General features: G+C 49.9%; 1 protein-coding gene across 3 annotated transcripts in view; it reads left to right on the top strand.

The window, feature by feature from the left end:
* The window catches only part of SPTB (spectrin beta, erythrocytic), a 146,621-nt gene that overhangs the window by 107,810 nt on the left and 20,576 nt on the right, over positions 1-18,235 (top strand). For all 3 annotated transcript variants that reach the window (XM_077909612.1, XM_077909611.1, XM_077909613.1), the window contains 12 exons: positions 964-1,101; positions 5,013-5,769; positions 6,904-7,106; positions 7,218-7,308; positions 8,964-9,110; positions 10,381-10,644; positions 11,018-11,224; positions 11,705-11,794; positions 15,140-15,418; positions 15,894-16,024; positions 17,115-17,319; positions 17,569-17,943. In XM_077909612.1, the coding sequence (XP_077765738.1) occupies positions 964-1,101; positions 5,013-5,769; positions 6,904-7,106; positions 7,218-7,308; positions 8,964-9,110; positions 10,381-10,644; positions 11,018-11,224; positions 11,705-11,794; positions 15,140-15,418; positions 15,894-16,024; positions 17,115-17,319; positions 17,569-17,943 (2,887 nt within the window). The remainder of the gene's footprint in view (positions 1-963; positions 1,102-5,012; positions 5,770-6,903; positions 7,107-7,217; positions 7,309-8,963; positions 9,111-10,380; positions 10,645-11,017; positions 11,225-11,704; positions 11,795-15,139; positions 15,419-15,893; positions 16,025-17,114; positions 17,320-17,568; positions 17,944-18,235) is intronic.

Genomic DNA, 18,235 nt, shown 5'->3' with positions numbered 1-18,235 from the left:
ATAAATAACAGTGAAAGGGAATATAAGGGAAGGGAGAAGAAATGTGTGGGAAATATCAGAAAGGGAGACAGAACGTAAAGACTGCTAACTCTGGGAAACGAACTAGGGGTGGTAGAAGGGGAGGAGGGCGGGGGGTGGGAGTGAATGGGTGACGGGCGCTGGGGGTTATTCTGTATGTTAGTAAATTGAACACCAATAAAAAAAAAAAAAAAGAAAAAGAACCCCACCAGCTCTAGCTTTCTATGGCAGTCCCTAGGTCACAGCACCCCAGAGGACCAGGGACCAGTTTGCAAACCACCGGTCTACAAGGCCACTCTCCTTACTGTCATTGCTCGGGCGGAGGTGGGGGGGAGCACCCCTCCCCCATCCATGTGGCCCTCCAGCATCTTAAGTATGGAATTAGAGAGTTGAGAAGGATGAGCGGTCATGGTCGAGTGTGCACAGGTGGGCTTACGTTGCCAGAAGGACCTGATCTTTTATCCCAGAAGGCTCAGCTTTCCAAACTACACCCGTACCCCCGGTAGCTCTCCCTTCTCCTACCCAAGGACAGAGGACCTGGTTGGGGAGGGTAGCCTTCAGGCCAAGGTGTCAAAGCAGTGGAATTAGGGTCTGAGAGCAGCAGCTGTGGCAATTGGAAATATGGCAGGTATTCTCTGTGGTGATTAACCCCCCCATACACGCACAATTCATCTTTCCTCTGTGCCTTTCCATTGAGCCAGTGGCCTATGTAGTAAGCAACCAGCTCTTTACTAGCCTGACCCGAGAAATACTAAACCATGAAATTGGACCCATGAACCAGAAAATAGGGTATGTCAGCATATCTTTTTCCTTTCTGTCCCCTTACCCAGTCCAATGTATTCAGGAAATGGAAGGAGAAAGCAAGAGCCCCACGTTCCAGAGACTGGGCAGTAGGCAAAGTGCCCATGCTTCTTCCCCAGTCCTCATCTTCTCTTTCCATATCAGGTTTGACATCCTGGACCAGGAGATGAAGACTTTGATGACACAGATCGATGGTGTGAACCTTGCTGCCAACAGCCTGGTAGACAGCGGCCACCCTCGCAGCGGGGAAGTGAAGCAGTACCAGGACCACCTGAATGCCAGGTGGGGTGTGGATTGGGCTGGGGACTGAGGGTGCCTTTGCTTGGCAACTGACACCCCCCTTGGGGTGGGGCCTAAGAGTCAGGACATGTGCCATGTCCCCTTAGAGCTCCTGTCTTTCTAAGCCACGGTCTCCGTCTGACTGTGGAGCTGAAGCAACAAGGGGGAAGGCCCTGTGTGATGAACACAGCTGCGAATGCCGCCCCAGGTCGGGGGAAGGGGGGCATGTATCCTGTGTGATGGCGGAGACGTTCTGAGTGCACGCATAGTTAGAATCAGGCCATATGGTACTCATGCCACATTTCCCCAGACATTCGTAGGCATGGAAAATTGCTTTCTGAGAGCTCTTAAGTACTGTCCATAAAAGAAAGCTCCAGCCTGTGCCAAAATGCAGCATCGATAATGAGGCTGGCTTGAATGAAGAAGAGAATTAGCAGGAAGCCTTGAGCAAGCTTTGTGACTGGAACAAAAAACAGGCCCTGAGGAGCTTTTGGAAAGGGGGTGCTTTCGCTTTCAGACCAAGGCATAATTGGTGTGAGTTCCTCAAGGGTCTCTGAGGACAGTACTCGCCATGTTCCTATTTGTTCCCTGGGCCCTGCACACATGGTACCACATATTCACCGCCTCCCCATTGCCCCAACCCCTTTCCCCACACTTGGGTCTGAATCTTGCTCTGCCTGAAGCAATCTGGGAGGTGGAGTTAGGGAAACCCAGTTGTGTGGGGGAAAAGAGGGAGGATCAGCACAGTAGAGACTCTGGTGGGGGCCCAGCAGGAGGCAGGAAGGGGGTAGGGATACTTCAGAGTCACTAGGACAGGGCTGATTATCTCAGCATCTGAAGATGGAGACTGTAGTTCAGGAGATTCCTCTGTAATCTGAGGTTTATGCAGAGGAGGAAGATGTCTCTTTGTCCTTCTTTAGGGTTGGAGGTAATGGCAGTGGGTGTGTATTTGCATGTGTGCAGGCGGGCATGCGAGTGTGTTTGCATGTGTGAGACAGAAAGACTTGTCAGCAGGTATCTGTTGCCTTAATGAGCTGTAGTCAAAGAACGATCTTTACAGATCCCTAAGCCCTCTACTGTCCTGAGTGAAATACGTCAAGGCACTTGCCATCCATAGGTGAGAGAAGCAAATGCATGAAATAGTAGGATGGTCTTCCTGAGAGTTGAAATGTACCTGAGAAGTCATCTCATCCAGTCAAATACTCCCAGGCCATTGTGTCTTGGACAGACACTCCCAAGGTGGGGAGCTCGCCCCTTTACCATGCAGCCCATCCCATTTGGAGGCAGCTCCTTTTGGTTAAAAGACTTGACCTTCTACTGAAGGAAATCTCCCTCCTTGCAATTTGTATACATTGGTTCTGGCCCTGCCCTTCAGAGAGATCAAAACCAATTGACTCTTCGTCCATGCGAGAGCCCTTCAAAAATATTTTAAAACCACTGTCCGTTCTTCCCCTTTGCCCACAGTCCTGCCTCCAGGCCTCCACTGTTCTCTCCACCAGCGTGCAAATTCTCCTCCACATCCAGCCCCTCTTTTAGGCCAGTTTGGGGTCCTCTTTCTCCCTGTGTCCAAGAGGAAAAACCTTCTTTCCCTCCTTTGTACTGGTTTAGAGCTTTACATTCTGCCTTGTATTATAATTACTTTGATCTTGAAGAACTTTCCTACTGGACTATAAGCATCCTCTGTTTGAAATATTCTTTTCCTGCATATCCACATGGCTTACACCTTGACATTATTCAGATCTCAACTTGTATGTCAGCTTACTGGAGAAGCCTTCTATGACCACCCAGTTGAAAATATCACTGCCTCCTTCCCACCCAGTCCCCGCGCCTCTATCTCATCACCTTGCTTAATTTTTTCATTGCATTTGTCACTGCTGGATGAATTATGGATTTATTTGTCTCTGCCCACTCAAATGAGAACAAGCACTTTGCCTTGTTCATTGCTACCTCTCTAGAGCCTAGGACAGTGCCTGGCACAAGGCACATGACAGTTGCATGATAAATGCTTAGTGAATGAGTGAACAGGAACAAAACGGGAATATCTTCTGCCAAGCTTGGCACATGTGAGTCATTCAAACTCTTACTGAATAAGTAATTACCTTCCACTGTGTGCATGCCAGTTGACCAACATTTTCTTCAATAATCTTGGGCCCAGGACCAAACCTGAAGTTCTGACATGGCCTGGCCAGGGCTAACTGGAGTGGTGCTGTCAACTTCTTCCACCTGGAAGACCATGCAGCAGGGGGACCAGACTTCACTCCCAGCCCATCCTCTCTGTGGCCTCTGCTGGTGTCTGCAATGAGGCCACACCGGGAAAAACCGAGAAAATCACCATGAGTCTTCTTGCACAGAGGCACAGAACTCTCCAGAACTCAAGGATTTCTCTGTCTAGGAGGGAAGATGTGAAATCTTTGGGCTCTTGCTCTTCTCTCTCTTGGTATTCCCAGTTCTCCCCAGCCTATCTCCCACTTCTCTTTGCAGACCTGTCTAGCAGCTGTTGTCACACCTTAGGAGGACCCACAATGCACTCAATGAGAGTTGGCCTGGGGACAGGCCATTCACCTACATCCTCAGCCTCCTCCCCCAGGTGTTGGGGGTACAGAAAAGAGTGAGCTACTCAGATCCCCCTCTTTAAATAGATCACTACAGCAGCAGTGCTGGAGAGGTGCTTATTGAGATCCAGCTCAGGTAGCCACCATGAAACCTTCCCCCGTCACCCTTGTCACCCTCCCAGTTCCCTTAATCCATTCTGCCTGGTATGTGCTCTAATCATAGCACTTTATACTATAGTTATTTTGTGAGCTTGTCTTAATTTCTCTCTAAGTCATACACTCCATAAGGCAAAGTCTGGCTATGACTATATTCTCCCAAAAGCTAACATAATACTTATACCTTGTGGGTGTTCAGGAAAGATGGGCTCAGCAGATGAGCATTCAGCACACTTTTATGTGCTCACATGTTGCTTACATATTACATGTCACTCAGAATGAGTCAACTTGGGGTGCCTGGGTGGCTCAGTCGGTTGAGCATCTGCCTTCTGCTCAGGTTGTGATCCCAGGGTCCTGGGATCAAGTCCCACATTGGGTTCCCTGCCCAGTCAAGCCTGCTTCCCCCTCTCCCTCTGCCCGAAGCTCCCCCTGTTTGTGCTCTCTCGTGTTGTCTCTCTCTCTGAAAGACAGAAAGAAAGGGAGGGAAAGAGAGAGAGAGAGAGAGAGAGAGAAAGCGTCAACGTGGATCCCAGGAAACAGTCCCTGTTGGTCTCAGCCCAGGCTGATGCACAGCTCTTTAGAGGAGGCTGACTGAGAGCAGCAGACCAGCCTCAGACCCAGGACATGTGCTAGACCTTTGCATGTTTCCCATTTTCATTCAAGCACTGCAGCTGAAGTTTAAGATTATGCTATGCATTTCAGCTATAATCCCAGCTCCCCCCTTCCCCCTTCCTCCTCCTCCTCCTCCTTCATAAGGTCCCTTTTCTTTTAGAGCCAAGGTGACTTTTTAGGCCTTGGGTACTTTGAACATGGTTTTGGCTATTTGTATGGTTCCTCTAGGGCTGCTGGGACCCTATGTCTTTGAGTTGATAAATGTAAACTTTCTCATTATTTTCAGCATTTCAAAAAAAAAAATCTGGGGAAGTTATGCATTTGTCCAAAATTCAACTACATACAGAGCCAAACTAAGAGTCCTTTTCATTCCTTTACTTATGGTTGAAATCACATCTCTGCTAATGGAAAGATTTGATTGGCAGTTTATATCATCTTGGGTAAAATCGGATAAGTGAATTTTACTCCTCACAATTTGTTGGGTAGATGATTTTCAGTGTGCAGGATCTATGGGGAGAGCCTCTGGCGGGAGTCTAGGTAGGGATGCCCTGTGGAAAGTGTTAAGAAAGAGGGTGTCTGTGTCCTCCTTGGCAGGTGGCAAGCATTCCAGACCATAGTATCAGACCGGCGGGGGGCAGTGAACTCAGCCCTCCGGGTGCGTAACTATTGTGTGGACTGTGAAGAGACTAGCAAGTGGATTGAGGACAAGATGCAAGTGGTGCAGTCCATAAAGGACCTGGGCCAGGACCTGACGGGCATCATTTCCATCCAACGGAAGCTGTCGGGGCTGGAGCGCGATGTGGCTGCCATCGAAGCCCGTGTGGGTGCCCTGGAGCGTGAGTCACAGCAGCTGATGGCATCACACCCTGAGCAGAAAGAGGACATTGGCCAGAGGCAGGCATGTGTGGAGAAGCTGTGGCAGGAACTGCAGGAAGCCCTGAAGGAACAGGAAGCCTCACTGGGTGAAGCCAGCCAGCTACAGGCCTTCCTGCAGCATCTGGATAACTTCCAGACCTGGCTGTCCATGGCCCAGAAGGCTGTGGCTTCCGAGGACATGCCTGAGTCCCTCCCAGAGGCCGAGCAGCTCCTACAGCAGCACGTGGCCATCAAAGACGAGATTGACGGGCACCGAGGGGACTACCAGCAGGTCAAGGCATCTGGGGAGAATGTGATCCGTGATCAGACAGACCCAGAATACCTGCTCCTGGGCCAGAGGCTAGAAGGCCTGGATTCTGGCTGGGACGCCCTGTGCCGGATGTGGGAGAGCCGCAACCACTCCCTCGCCCAGTGCCTCGGCTTCCAGGAGTTCCAGAGAGATGCCAAGCAAGCTGAGGCCATCCTCAGCAATCAGGTAGGGAGAGGCATTCAGGGATAGGAGGGGGGTTATCTCTTAGGGTAACAGCACTGGTGAGCCTATGAATGTCCTCGGAGACTAAATTCTACTTATTCTTTTAATTTAAATTTTAGTTAACATACAGCACAATATTAGTTTCTGGAATAGAATTCAGTGATCCATCACTTACATACAACACCCAGTGCTCATCACAAGTGCCCTCCATAATCCCCATCCCCCATCTAGCCCATCCCCCACCCACCTCCTTCCATTGGCCCTCAGTTTGTTCTCTATCATTAAGAGTCTCTTATGGCTTGTTTCTCCTTTTTTTTCTTTTCCCCTTTCCTGTACGTTCATCTGTTTTCCTCCTTAAAAATTCTACATATGAGTTAGGTCATATAGTATTTGTCTTTTTCTGACTGACTTATCTGACTTAGCATAATACCCTCTAGCTCCATCCACATTGTTGCAAAATGCTAGATTTCATTCTTTTTGATGGCTGAGTAATATCCCATTGTGTATATACACCACATCATCTTTATCCATTCATTAATCAATGGACACTTGGGCTCTCTCCATAGTTTGGCTATTGTTGATAATGCTGCTATAAACATTGGGGTGCATGTCCCCCTTCACATCTGTATTTTTGTATCCTTTGGGTAAATACCTAGTAGTGCAAATGCTGGCTATAATTTTGACTTTTTGAGGAACCAGTAGTACAAGAGGGCTCCCCTTCCTCTGCATCCTCAAATTCTACATTTTGGGGAATCTCTCCAGCCACTAGTTGGGGGAAAATCCTCTCTGTTCCTTATCACGTGCCTTTTCCAGTCCTATTTCCTAAACTATGCCTTGTTCTTGGGTCAGTTACAGGCTGGAGATATGAATTTTCCTGAGTAGTTACCCTTCCATGTGGCTTTAGGCACACTGTACATTGGGTGCCCCTGGGATGAGAGTGGGGGTGCAAGGCCTAAAGTGCCTCTTCCTTGCACAACCCCAGGGGACACCATTCATGCTGTACTGTAGCCTAGATGGCTGCATATGGTGCTTCTGCTTGGCAAGTGCCCTCACTGCCTTCTCTCTCTTTTTTTTTTTTTTTTTCTCACTACCTTCTCAACTTGTCTTCATGCCTTATCTGGAAACTTGCTTCAACAGGAATATACTCTGGCTCACGTGGAGCCCCCAGACTCCCTAGAGGCTGCAGAAGCTGGAATCCGGAAGTTTGAGGATTTCTTGGTGTCTATGGAGAACAACGAAGATAAGGTCTTGAGTCCTGTGGACTCTGGAAACAAGCTGGTAGCTGATGAAAACCTCTACTCAGACAAGATCCTGGAAAAGGTGCAGCTGATTGAGGACAGGTACTCTCCACCCCCAGGGTCATGGGGCCAGAGCCAGGTAGGGCTGGTGGTGTTATGCAAGGTCCCCAAGCTTAGCACTGTTGTGACTATGGTTTCCGGCTTCCCTTCTAGGCACAGGAAAAACAAAGAGAAGGCTTCAGAGGCTTCAATCATTCTAAAAGACAACTTGGAGCTCCAGAACTTCCTCCAGAACTGCCAGGAGGTGAGACTCTAGGAAGGCAGACCACTTTGCAGGAGATTCCCTTCTAGGAGCAAAGTGCCCTAGAGGTAGAAAGTCCATGGGAGGTAGAAAGGGGAGGCACCTGGCCGGCTTAGTCAGAGGAGCATGTAGCTCTTGATCTTGGGGTCATGGGTTTGAGCCTCAAGTTGGGTGTAGAGATTACTAAAATAAATAAATAAATAAACTAAAAAAAAAAAAAAAGAAGAAGAAGAAAGTCCATAGGGATCCTTTCTAAGTTGGGAGTCTGGAATTTCATGAGGGGAAGTCTGGGTATTTGATAGCTTAGGTCATTCTCTAGAATTTTTGATTCTATAATTTTTCCCCAAAATCTACAAATTTTAATTTGCCTAGTCTAGGGCAGGGTTTCTCAAAGAGTGGCCTAAGGGCTCTCTATATTAAAGTCACCTTGGACCCTGGTCAAGGCTGGCTTCAAGGGCATTCCACCTGTGCATTCATATAGGGCCTGTGCTCAGAAGGGCACCATGCTTGGTTTAATGCTCTGTGGTTGCCATCTTGAAATTCTTTTTTTTTTTTTTTTTTTAATGGCTGCACTAATGTTTCGGCCAAGCTTGATTTTATTTATTTTTTAAACATTTTTATTTATTTATGATAGTCACAGAGAGAGAGAGAGAGAGGCAGAGACACAGGCAGAGGGAGAAGCAGGCTCCATGCACCAAGAGCCCAACATGGGATTCGATCCCGGGTCTCCAGGATCACGCCCTGGGCCAAAGGCAGGCGCCAAACCACTGCGCCACCCAGGGATCCCACCATCTTGAAATTCTTAATAATTTTGAGCATTTCCATTTTGTATTGGGCCCTGTAAATTATGGATCCAGTCTTGGCCCTTGTTAAATGTAAAGTCCTGCCTCACTCAGGCCCAGAAGAATCAGAGTCTCAAAAAGTAGAGAAGAGTGTTTTCAACAAGCCTCCTGGTTGGAGAGCTGGCTGAGAAGGTTCTTGCTCAGCCTAGGATGAGCTGTGCAAGGAAGATTTTTAACCTGCACTCCTGAGTCTCTTCATGTGCGGTACTTCTGTGTGGAATGGTGCTTTCTCTGGCTTCTTTCTCTCTCCCATCCTCATACCCCTTTCTTCTCGGCCCAGATAACTTTGTTCTCATCCACCTCTGCTCTTGGCACCAACCAGGCTTGGGATGTTGCCAGGATATCTTGGAAACGCTGGATGCTCATCACAGTTCTTCCCTCATTGTTAATTATAGGTTCTGCCCCTTAGCTTCTTCCTCAGATAATATTTTCTCTCTGTTTATTAATTATTTCTCATCCTACTGCCAAAGGGTGGATTTATCTATCCATTCAGTAAACAGTCACTGAATTCCTACAGTAGGCCAGGCCCTGTCCTGGGTCCTGGAAATACGGGGAGAAGCATAAATACCCTTGTGTCACACTGCATACGCTCTACTAGGGAAGACACCCAGGTGCTCGTATTTTAGCTCTGAGAGAACACAGGTTAAGTTGCTGTCCAGGAGTTCGGGACCTAGAGTTTTGGAAAGTTGGAAAGTAGTACTCTGCTGTATTCATACTTCCCCTCTTTGGCCTTTTTCTGCAGCCGAGATGGGCAGCAGGTCCTGCCTGAGCCCCTGGCCAAAGAGATGCACTCAAACTCCCTCTTTCTGTCCACAGCTCACTCTCTGGATCAATGACAAGCTGCTAACATCTCAGGATGTCTCCTATGATGATGCGAGAAACCTGCAAAACAAGTGGGCGAAACACCAGGCATTTATGGCAGACCTGGCTTCCCACCAAGGGTGGCTAGATAGCATTGATGCAGTAAGTAAAGCAAGTGGTAAGTGGTGCGGGCTCTCTGCTCAGATATGCTTACCTGAATGGGGATTCACACAGGGCATAGACACCATCTGAAGCTTGCTGGACAGTATAGAACCTGGAAGTGAAAAACTTCTCTAAATAGTAGTCAACCCTTCTGAGTTCCTGGTACATCCATTATTGTTAGGCCTGGCTGGAATCGGTGCCTCCTCTGGGTCACCTGAGTCTGGAGACAGTCCAGGACACTGAGGTACTGAGTTAGTGCCTCAGCATCTAGTCCCAGGACACCAGTTATCACTGTTTGCCTTCTATCATCCTCATCAGGGCCCCAGCACTGTCCTGACCAAGGGTGAGGAATGTGTGAGATGAGCAGAGTGATCCAGGGGACCATTGGCCTTCATCATTTGGATGGGCAAAACCATCAGGAAGTGGTCATTCCCCACCCCTCATAGACAGGAAACCAAGGGTCCCCCTTATAACAGGCTTGATCAAGGGCCCAAGTCAAAATGTAGCTGGTGTTAGATCTGGGAATCAATTCCCTTTGCTCTTCCCTGCTGTGGCTGTCCAGGAAGAAGTAGGCATAGGGTCCACATGAGGCAGTATCCATAGTGTTTAAAGATGCAGGCTCTGAGCCAGACTATTTGACTCTTCAATCTCCCTTTGCCTCAGTTTCTTCATCTGAAAAATGAGGATAGTAACAGTACGTACCCAAGGGAATAGTGAACATTAAAGCACTTAGAATAGTACTTGGCATTTATTGGGCCATTATTTATTCAGGAAATATTGTTATTAGTAACATATATTTCTAGGCCCAAGTCATATCCTACTGTACCCACCCAAAAGGGTACATTTATGCAGGTGAAAACCAGATAGGACAAACCCAGTAACTAAAAGATATCACCAAAAGCTACTGCACAGCCTCTGGGAAGACAACTGAAAGGGTAGAGTCCTTTCCATGTTGGTTGTACCTGGATGGATCTTAAATCTTTTTTTTTTTTTATTAAAAAATAATTTAGCATCAGTTGATCCTGGTCTGCAACAACTCCCCATACTCCAATCTCCCTGAGTCCTTTGCCCCAGACACACCCCTCCCTGTCACACCTTCTCCTGCAAATAACTCTGGGGGTGCAGTCTTTCAGTTGAGCCTCACCTGAGTTCTAGGCAGATTCTTTGACTCCCCAATCTCCCCTCAGTTAACCCCTGGCAGCCACATGGAGCAGGGCTGTTCCAAGACTGCCCAGCCTCAGATGATGAGCCTTCCTGCTTCTCCACACAGGAAGGAAAGCAGCTGATGGAGGAGAAGGCCCAGTATGCAGCCCGGGTGTCCCAGAGGCTGGAAGACTTGCACCGGCTCTGGGATGAGCTTCAGGCTGCCACTCAGGAGAGGGCCCAGCACCTCTCAGCAGCTAGGAGCTCCTACCTGCGCTCACAGACCCATGCAGACCTCAGCAAGTGGATCAGTGCTATGGAGGACCAGCTGCGGTCTGATGACCCGGGCAAGGACCTGACCAGTGTCAACCGGATGTTGGCTAAGCTGAAGGCACGTGAGTGGGTTGTAGACTGGGAATGTTGGAATAGGAGATGTTGGGGAACAAATCTGAAACCTGAAAGTAATTACTCCTTCTGTTCCTCTTAGCTGGGCTTGAGCCAAAATGTCTCCTGGTTCAAAACCCATCTTCTGCTCCTTTGCAGTGGGTAACACAGGGATCCTGGGATTTAAATTAAAAAAAAAAAAAACATGCACGAGAAGTATAGGATAGGCACTTGTGGATTAGGAAGGATGAGTGGGGGCATCCAGGGAGACTTCCTGGGGAAGGCTGGGCCTTTAAGGATGGATAGGATACAGATGATGAAGAGGACGTGGGCTGCCCAGGTGCCAAAGCTGTTACCGACACTGTTGCCTTGTGTCCCAGCGTGTGGAAGACCAAGTGAACGTGCGGAAGGAGGAGCTGGGGGAGCTGTTTGCCCAGGTGCCCTCGCTGGGAGAGGAGGCAGGAGACGCAGACATGAGCATCGAGAAGCGGTTCCTGGACCTCCTGGAGCCCCTGGAGAGGAGGAAGAAGCAGCTGGAGTCATCCCGAGCCAAGCTGCAGATCAGCAGGGACTTAGAGGATGAGACCGTGAGTTGGCCGCAGACCTCACTCCCAGAGGCTGAGCCGGCAGCTGCCATCGGGATAACTGGCTGCCTCCCAGGGCAATTCTTAGCAGATGTCTGGTCCTCTCACCTTGTGACCTCAGAGCCATTGTGATGATTACGTTAAATATGAAAGAAAAGCCAGTTGTTTTTTTTTTTTTTTTTTTTTTAAGCCAGTGCTTTTTGAATGATAACTCGGTCATGGACTTTGGGATAGAGAGACTTTGGGTTCAGGATCCAGCTATGTTACCTTCCCCCTATATGACCAGAAGCAAGTTACTTGGAACCTCAGTTCAAAATATCTAAGTGTCCCCATCTGTAAAATGGGGACAAAACCCTGATGGGGCCTTGGGAAGAACCAGGGAGACACAGCAGGAGAGAGCTCTATCTGACCCAGGGTGGTGAATGCTCAGGGAAAGGGTGGCCATGATTGTCATCAGCTATCCCCGCCTTCTGATTTCTACAGCTCTGGGTGGAAGAGAGGCTGCCTCTGGCCCAGTCAGCCAACTATGGCACAAATCTACAAACCGTGCAGCTGTTAATGAAGAAGAATCAGGTGAGTCCTTCTTCACTTGGTAAGTACCCCCACCTGTCCCTGCCCTGCCCATGCCCTGCCCAGGGCAGAATGCCCAGCCCAGCCCTGGCCTGTAGAAGGCCAGCAACAGCCAATTATTGTTCCTGTTGGTAGCTATGGGGCCCCCAGATCCATAAAAAGAGCAGCTTAGGTGATGGCAGAGAGAATTCTGGGAAGTACATGCCGGGGCCAGTGCTGGTAAGGGATTGTCCAGATGCTTTGGGTTTGGAGCCATTCAGAACCATCAGAGCATAGATGAGTGAGTACAGGACCCAGAGGCCCTAGCCTGGGATTTAATGTACTTTATAACTTCTGTATCCCATGGCCTCCCGGAAAGGAAGCCCAGAGCTCCTGGTTTCTTTCCCAGTACTGATTTGCCCCTCTTCCAGGACTGAGCCTGGCCTGTTAGGTATCCTCAGGGCAAGTAGGTCCCATTTCTTTTGCCACCTGAGGATACTCATGGGGCTCAAACCCCATTAGGAAGCCACTAAACTCGGTCCCTGAGCCATTGGAGTAATACCATTTGCTGTTCTGCTCTTTCTTAAGCCTAATGGGTAATTTCTGTGGCCCCAATTCAAACCAGAAATGAGCAGATACTATACTTCCTTCTGTATCAGGACTATGAATATCCTCTTATATCTTCTACGAAGGCCAGTTGTATGGACTTATGGTGCCTCTGTGTCCAGCCAGGGGCTGGCCACAGACCCTGCTCTTGAGTAGAAAGTCACTCCTCCTGCCTGATCTACCCTCTGGGTCAGGAAGTGGGGGCAGCCACAGCTGAGAGCAATGAGAGCCTGGGAACATATCCCAGAGAAAAGCAATGTGTCCCAGAATGCCAGTCAATATTGAGCTCCTTGGGGAAGAAAGGTCAGGGCAGACAGTTCTTCCTCAAAATAACAGCATCTGACATCTGCTCACAGAGCCCAGAAACTGTGCGAGGATCTGATTTACATTTGAAGAGGTGTCTGAAAAGCTCCCTCGAACCCTTTTCTTCCAGTTGATATGACCTAGTCACAAAGGCTCCAGTGGGCACAGGCAGGATCTTGGGCTAGAAGGTAATGGGTAGGTGTTCAATTCACACCACAACCTCCAGTTAAAGGTAGAAAGCAGTATACTTGGGGCCTCAGGTTCCTCAACTGTAAAATGAGCCAACATCTGTCCTTCCAACACCCAAGACTTTGATTTGTCTGGCCTCAGTGTCATTGCCTAAAAGACTCTCAACTACCCTGGATGAAGATTGCTATTTCAGGAAAAGGGCAAGACAAATATGGATGGGATTTCCCTCACCGAGAAGGGGAAGATAGTCTCTTGGGAGAGCATGGCTGGCCTAGTAAAGACAACTCTAGGCTAGACTGGCTACAGCTTAAGTCTCATTTTATCATTCCCTCTACTGTGGTGGTTCTCAAAATTCAGTATGCACCAGGCTCACCCAGAAGGCTTGTTAAAACACAGGTGACAAGGCTCCATCTCAGGTCTACTGAATCAGACTTTGGGAGTAGAGCCTGATAATTTGCGTATCTATCAAGATCCTAGGTGACTCTGATGCTGTTGGTCTGGGATCCCACTTTGAGAACCACTACTCTAAAGGTTATCCATTACAACTAGAACAAATCCCGCGTGGTACCACATGAATGATTCTCGACTCCAGCTGTGCATTAGAATCACCTAATTCCCTAATTGGGGGAACTTTTAAACCTATAAATGCTCAGTTCTTACCTCAGATCAATTACTTAAGACCCCTGAGGATAGGGCCCTATGTATGTTTTCCCAGATTATTCAACATGCAGCTAGGGTTGAGAACCTCTGTCCCACCTGATCTGGCTCCTGTCTTCCTCTAAAGCTCACTTCTCATCACTTTGACCCTCTATCATAGTATTCTAGCTTTCCTGGCCCTCTCTCTGGCCTGTAGATAGTCTTGGCTTGCTCCACCCCAGGGACTTTACACTCGCTCTTCCCTCTTGCTGGCAACACTCTTCCCCCAAATCTTTGTGTGGTTGCCTCTTCCTCACCACTCATGCTTCACTCAATGCCATCTCCTCAGATAGCCCCTTTCTGACTTCCCCAGCTCAAGGAGCCACCAGCACACCTCGGCAGACATTCTCGATCTCGTTGGGGTATTTTTCTCATAGCACCCAGTATCCACATTTATTCACTAATTTACATGCTTGCCATCTGCTCCCTCTCCAACAGTGTAAGCTTTATGAAGGCAGGGGACAAGATGTTGATCTTGTCCCTTGTTGAGAATGAGGCCCAGGACTTAGGAAATAACTGCGTAACTGTGTGTGGGACACATGAAGTAGGAAGAATATGTCATAAAGGAAGAACACTGCACAGAAGCCTAGAGAGGAATTGCTTTAAAAGAGAGAAAAACCTTTTAGGATCCCTAGCAGAGGTGGTAAGATCCCAGGGAAAGAAAGAGGCACACAGAGCTGACGCCATGGTTGTTTGAGTTCAATTGCACAGACTACGCAACAGTGTCAGGATTGAGATTCCGAATATAAAGGTAAAAAGACATTTCAGCAAGTTAGGTGACTTGTGGATATGACCGGTTCTGTGTATTTTAAATGCTGACAGTCACTGTACTGCTCTTGTGTACTGCTCTTGCCCCCGCCCTCCATATGGTTTTAAAGGCCATGGGGAAATTGTAGAAAGGGAGGAGATTAAGTGTAAGGAGCCGAGAGCCCACATGCAAGAAGCAACTAGGCTCGGACCCAGAAAGTGAGTCACACATGGGTAGTGGCCCATGGAAGAAAAAGGTGATCCTAGTCACCCGAGAGAGTGGAAAATGCCATTTTGGTGACCACGTGTTTAAGTAGGTAATAATACAAGGTTCACAAAAGATTTAAGAAATAGAAATGGGACGGAGAGCCAAAATCCTAAAATCTGGACAAGGAGTAACGGTCAACTCTTGTCTCACATGGAGCCAGGGATGCTAAAATAAGATGTCAAAGGCCATTTAAACATTGTTTTCCCTTCTCCAACACGTACAGCTAAGAAGCAGGCTGTGCTGAGACGCAGGAAGAATAGGGAGCAGAGAGAGCCAATTTCAAATGCCAGCGCTGTCACTCACTGCCCACAAGTTACTTAACCGCTCCGCACTCATCCTAGAAGGCTGCAGGGTGGCAGACGGAGAATACTGTGGCGTGCCTAGCACTGTGCCTGGCACATGGTCAGGGGCAGTTTTTATGGCCACCACCTGCTCTGCATTAGCTTCCCTGAGTGGGAGGCTGCCAAGGTGCCAGAGGTGGCCCTGGGTGACCTGCTGCAGGCCTGGCCCCCTACATGGTGGGGAGACCTCACCTCCGAGCCCTTCCCCTCTGGCCACAGACGCTCCAGAATGAGATCCTGGGCCACACACCGCGGGTGGAGGACGTGCTGCAGAGAGGGCAGCAGCTGGTGGAGGCGGCAGAAATCGACTGCCAGGACATCGAGGAGCGCCTGGGGCACCTGCAGGGCTCATGGGACACACTGCGGGAGGCGGCGGCCGGGCGGCTACAGCGCCTGCGGGATGCCAGCGAGGCACAGCAGTACTACCTGGACGCAGGCGAGGCCGAGGCCTGGATCAGTGAGCAAGAGCTCTACATCATCTCCGACGAGATTCCCAAGGTTGGCCCGGGCCGGGGGTGCCAGGCTGGGAGCCAAGGCCAAGAGGAAGAGCTGGGGCTGGGCAGTCAGTGGGCAGCCACCCAATGACAGTCCAGGTGTGTGAGGACACCCACCGCAATATACGCCCTGCAGCCGGGTGCCCCGTTTGCCAACTTAGATAGGATCTAACCCAAGATTTCCTCACCTTTTTCGTGTCACGGATTCCGTACTGATGGATTGCCATGGGAGGGAGGGAGAGATGAGGTGAGGTGTCTCTAAGGAGGTCTTTATGGGGCCAGAAGATCAGAGCTGGGCCTGGGAGGATGGGTAGCAGAAAAGAATCAAGAGGAAGGTAGGGTATTGCTGGGAAATAAGTATCAGGAAGGAATCATGCACAGTTCTCTTGTGAGGGTCCCACGAGCCTGGCTGCACCCCACCCCTCACCCCTGTCTCAGGCACCTCCAGGAGCAGGTGCCCTGATAGTCATGCCTCCTAGGATGAAGAGGGTGCCATTGTGATGCTGAAGCGGCATTTGAGGCAGCAGCACACGTTGGAGGAGTATGGAAGGAACATCAAGCAGCTGGCTGGCAGGGCCCAGAGCCTGCTGTCTGCAGGCCACCCTGAGGGGTGCGTGTGCCGCCTGGAGTGATTTGGCTGGGTCACGGGCATCGGGCCGGGGGCCCCACCAAGCGGGATCCTCTCAGGTCCCAGTGGGAAAACAGCAACAGGTTCTGGGATGACTGGGTTTGAGACAACTGCTTTCTGGAAGGCTGATTGGTCCAATTCCATTTCACGCCTTGTTGTTGTTGTTTTTTTTTTTTTTTTTAAGTTTTCTTTCTTTTCTTTTTTTTTTTTTGTAAGATTTTATTTATTCATGAGAGACACACAGAGAGAGAGGGAGGCAGAGACACAGGCAGAGGGAGAAGCAGGCTCCATGCAGGGAGCCCGACATGGGACTCAATCCCGGGTCTCCAGGATCAGGCCCTGGGCTGAAGGCGGCGCTAAACCGTTGAGCCACCCGGGCTGCCCTCCCGCCTTGGTTTTGCATGAGTAACTTCAAACAAGGCCAACCGAGACCTAGTTTGCAAAAAGATCAGAAAATGGGGTAGAAAACTATACTCTCTTGGTGAATCAAGAGCTCCAATCTCCTGAAGAGTTAGATTATGCCAAGAGATACTCCAGAGTAACTTTGTTCTTCCCTTTATGGTCCAGAAGGTACTTCAGGATCTCACTGTGTCTCAGAAAAATCATTATATAGGTGTGAAGATAGAAAACCCCACCTGTCTAGCCAGTTCTGCACAGATGGGAGCCCACTGGGCCAGACACCTCAGGCTGCACTCCCCAGGCCCGGCCCTGTCCTCAGCTGTCTGCAGGGCATCCACAGCTGTGGGGCTTCAGCAGCCACCCCAAGGATTGTGTCCCTGGCCCTACAGGCCCCATCCGGGCTGCTGCGTCATCGGCCTCCTTGGGGGAACAATGAGGGAGGCATGGTGTCCACCCAGGACACGTTTTTGGACCTCCCCTGAGGTGTTCTGGCCTCAGGGATGGCTCCTTTCCTTGCCAGCACTTCCTGGGAAAAGCTGCTGTCCTTTCTTTTCACTTGGCCTCCCTGTCTATCCCTGCTATGGGGCTGGGGAGTTGTAGATGGGCTCCTCTGAGCTGGCTGCTCAGGGCTCTCTGCCTTTATCTCTGAGTGCTTTCTCGTTTGGAATTCCAGGGAGCAGATCATCCGACTTCAGGGGCAAGTGGATAAACATTATGCTGGGCTGAGGGACGTGGCGGAAGAACGCAGGCGGAAGCTGGAGAACATGTACCACCTGTTCCAGCTGAAGAGGGAGGCAGATGACTTGGAGCAGTGGATTGCAGAAAAGGAGCTGGTGGCCTCTTCCCCTGAAATGGGGCAGGACTTTGACCATGTTACTGTGAGTACTCACAGTAACTGCTTTCCCTGTTTTCTTTGAAGCCCTAGACACAGGAGCAGTCATCCCAGACACACACACACACACACACACACACACACATACACACACACACACACTCCTGCATAGAGATGGAGACATGCCAGTGTGAGCTTAGGCTGCCCTGGTTGCCACTTTGAGAAAGTCTGCAGCTGGGGTCATGACAAGGCCCTGGGGCCTTAATAACCACATTTCTGTTTATCCCACATCCAGCTGCTCCGGGACAAGTTCCGGGACTTTGCCCGGGAGACTGGGGCGATTGGGCAGGAACGGGTGGACAACGTGAACCTCATCATCGAGCAGCTCATCGACGCAGGCCACAGCGAAGCTGCCACCATCGCCGAGTGGAAGGATGGGCTGAACGAAATGTGGGCGGACCTGCTGGAGCTCATTGACACGCGCATGCAGCTGCTGGCCGCCTCTTATGACCTGCACCGCTACTTCTACACGGGCACGGAGATCCTGGGCCTCATCGATGAGAAGCACCGTGAGCTACCTGAGGACGTGGGGCTGGACGCCAGCACTGCAGAGTCTTTCCACCGGGTGCACACCGCCTTTGAGCGAGAGCTCCAACTGCTGGGCTTGCAGGTAACTTTTGCCCCTTGCTGCCCACCTGCAGGCTCCAGGGACCTGCCGTCCACCTCTTCCTGGGGGCCCTGGGCTGTCAAGGCCTCTTCTGGCTTCTAGAGGTGAACCCCCAAGAATGGACACCAGGAGATCTCACCTCTGTAGAAAAGCAACAGCTCAGGGCCAAAAGGCTGGGGGCTGTGGCCTTCACTGATTTTTTAGCTTGAAGTAGTTCTTCAAACTGAATCCTCAAAAAAACCCAAAGCATAAAATGCCTTAAAAGACTCTTTCTCTGGTGGTGCCACAGTGTGAC

Source organism: Canis aureus, chromosome 9 (assembly GCF_053574225.1).
Source record: "Canis aureus isolate CA01 chromosome 9, VMU_Caureus_v.1.0, whole genome shotgun sequence".
NCBI lineage: Eukaryota > Metazoa > Chordata > Mammalia > Carnivora > Canidae > Canis > Canis aureus.
The sequence above is the reverse complement of the archived record's forward strand: the minus strand, read 5'-3'. Positions and strand labels throughout refer to the sequence as shown.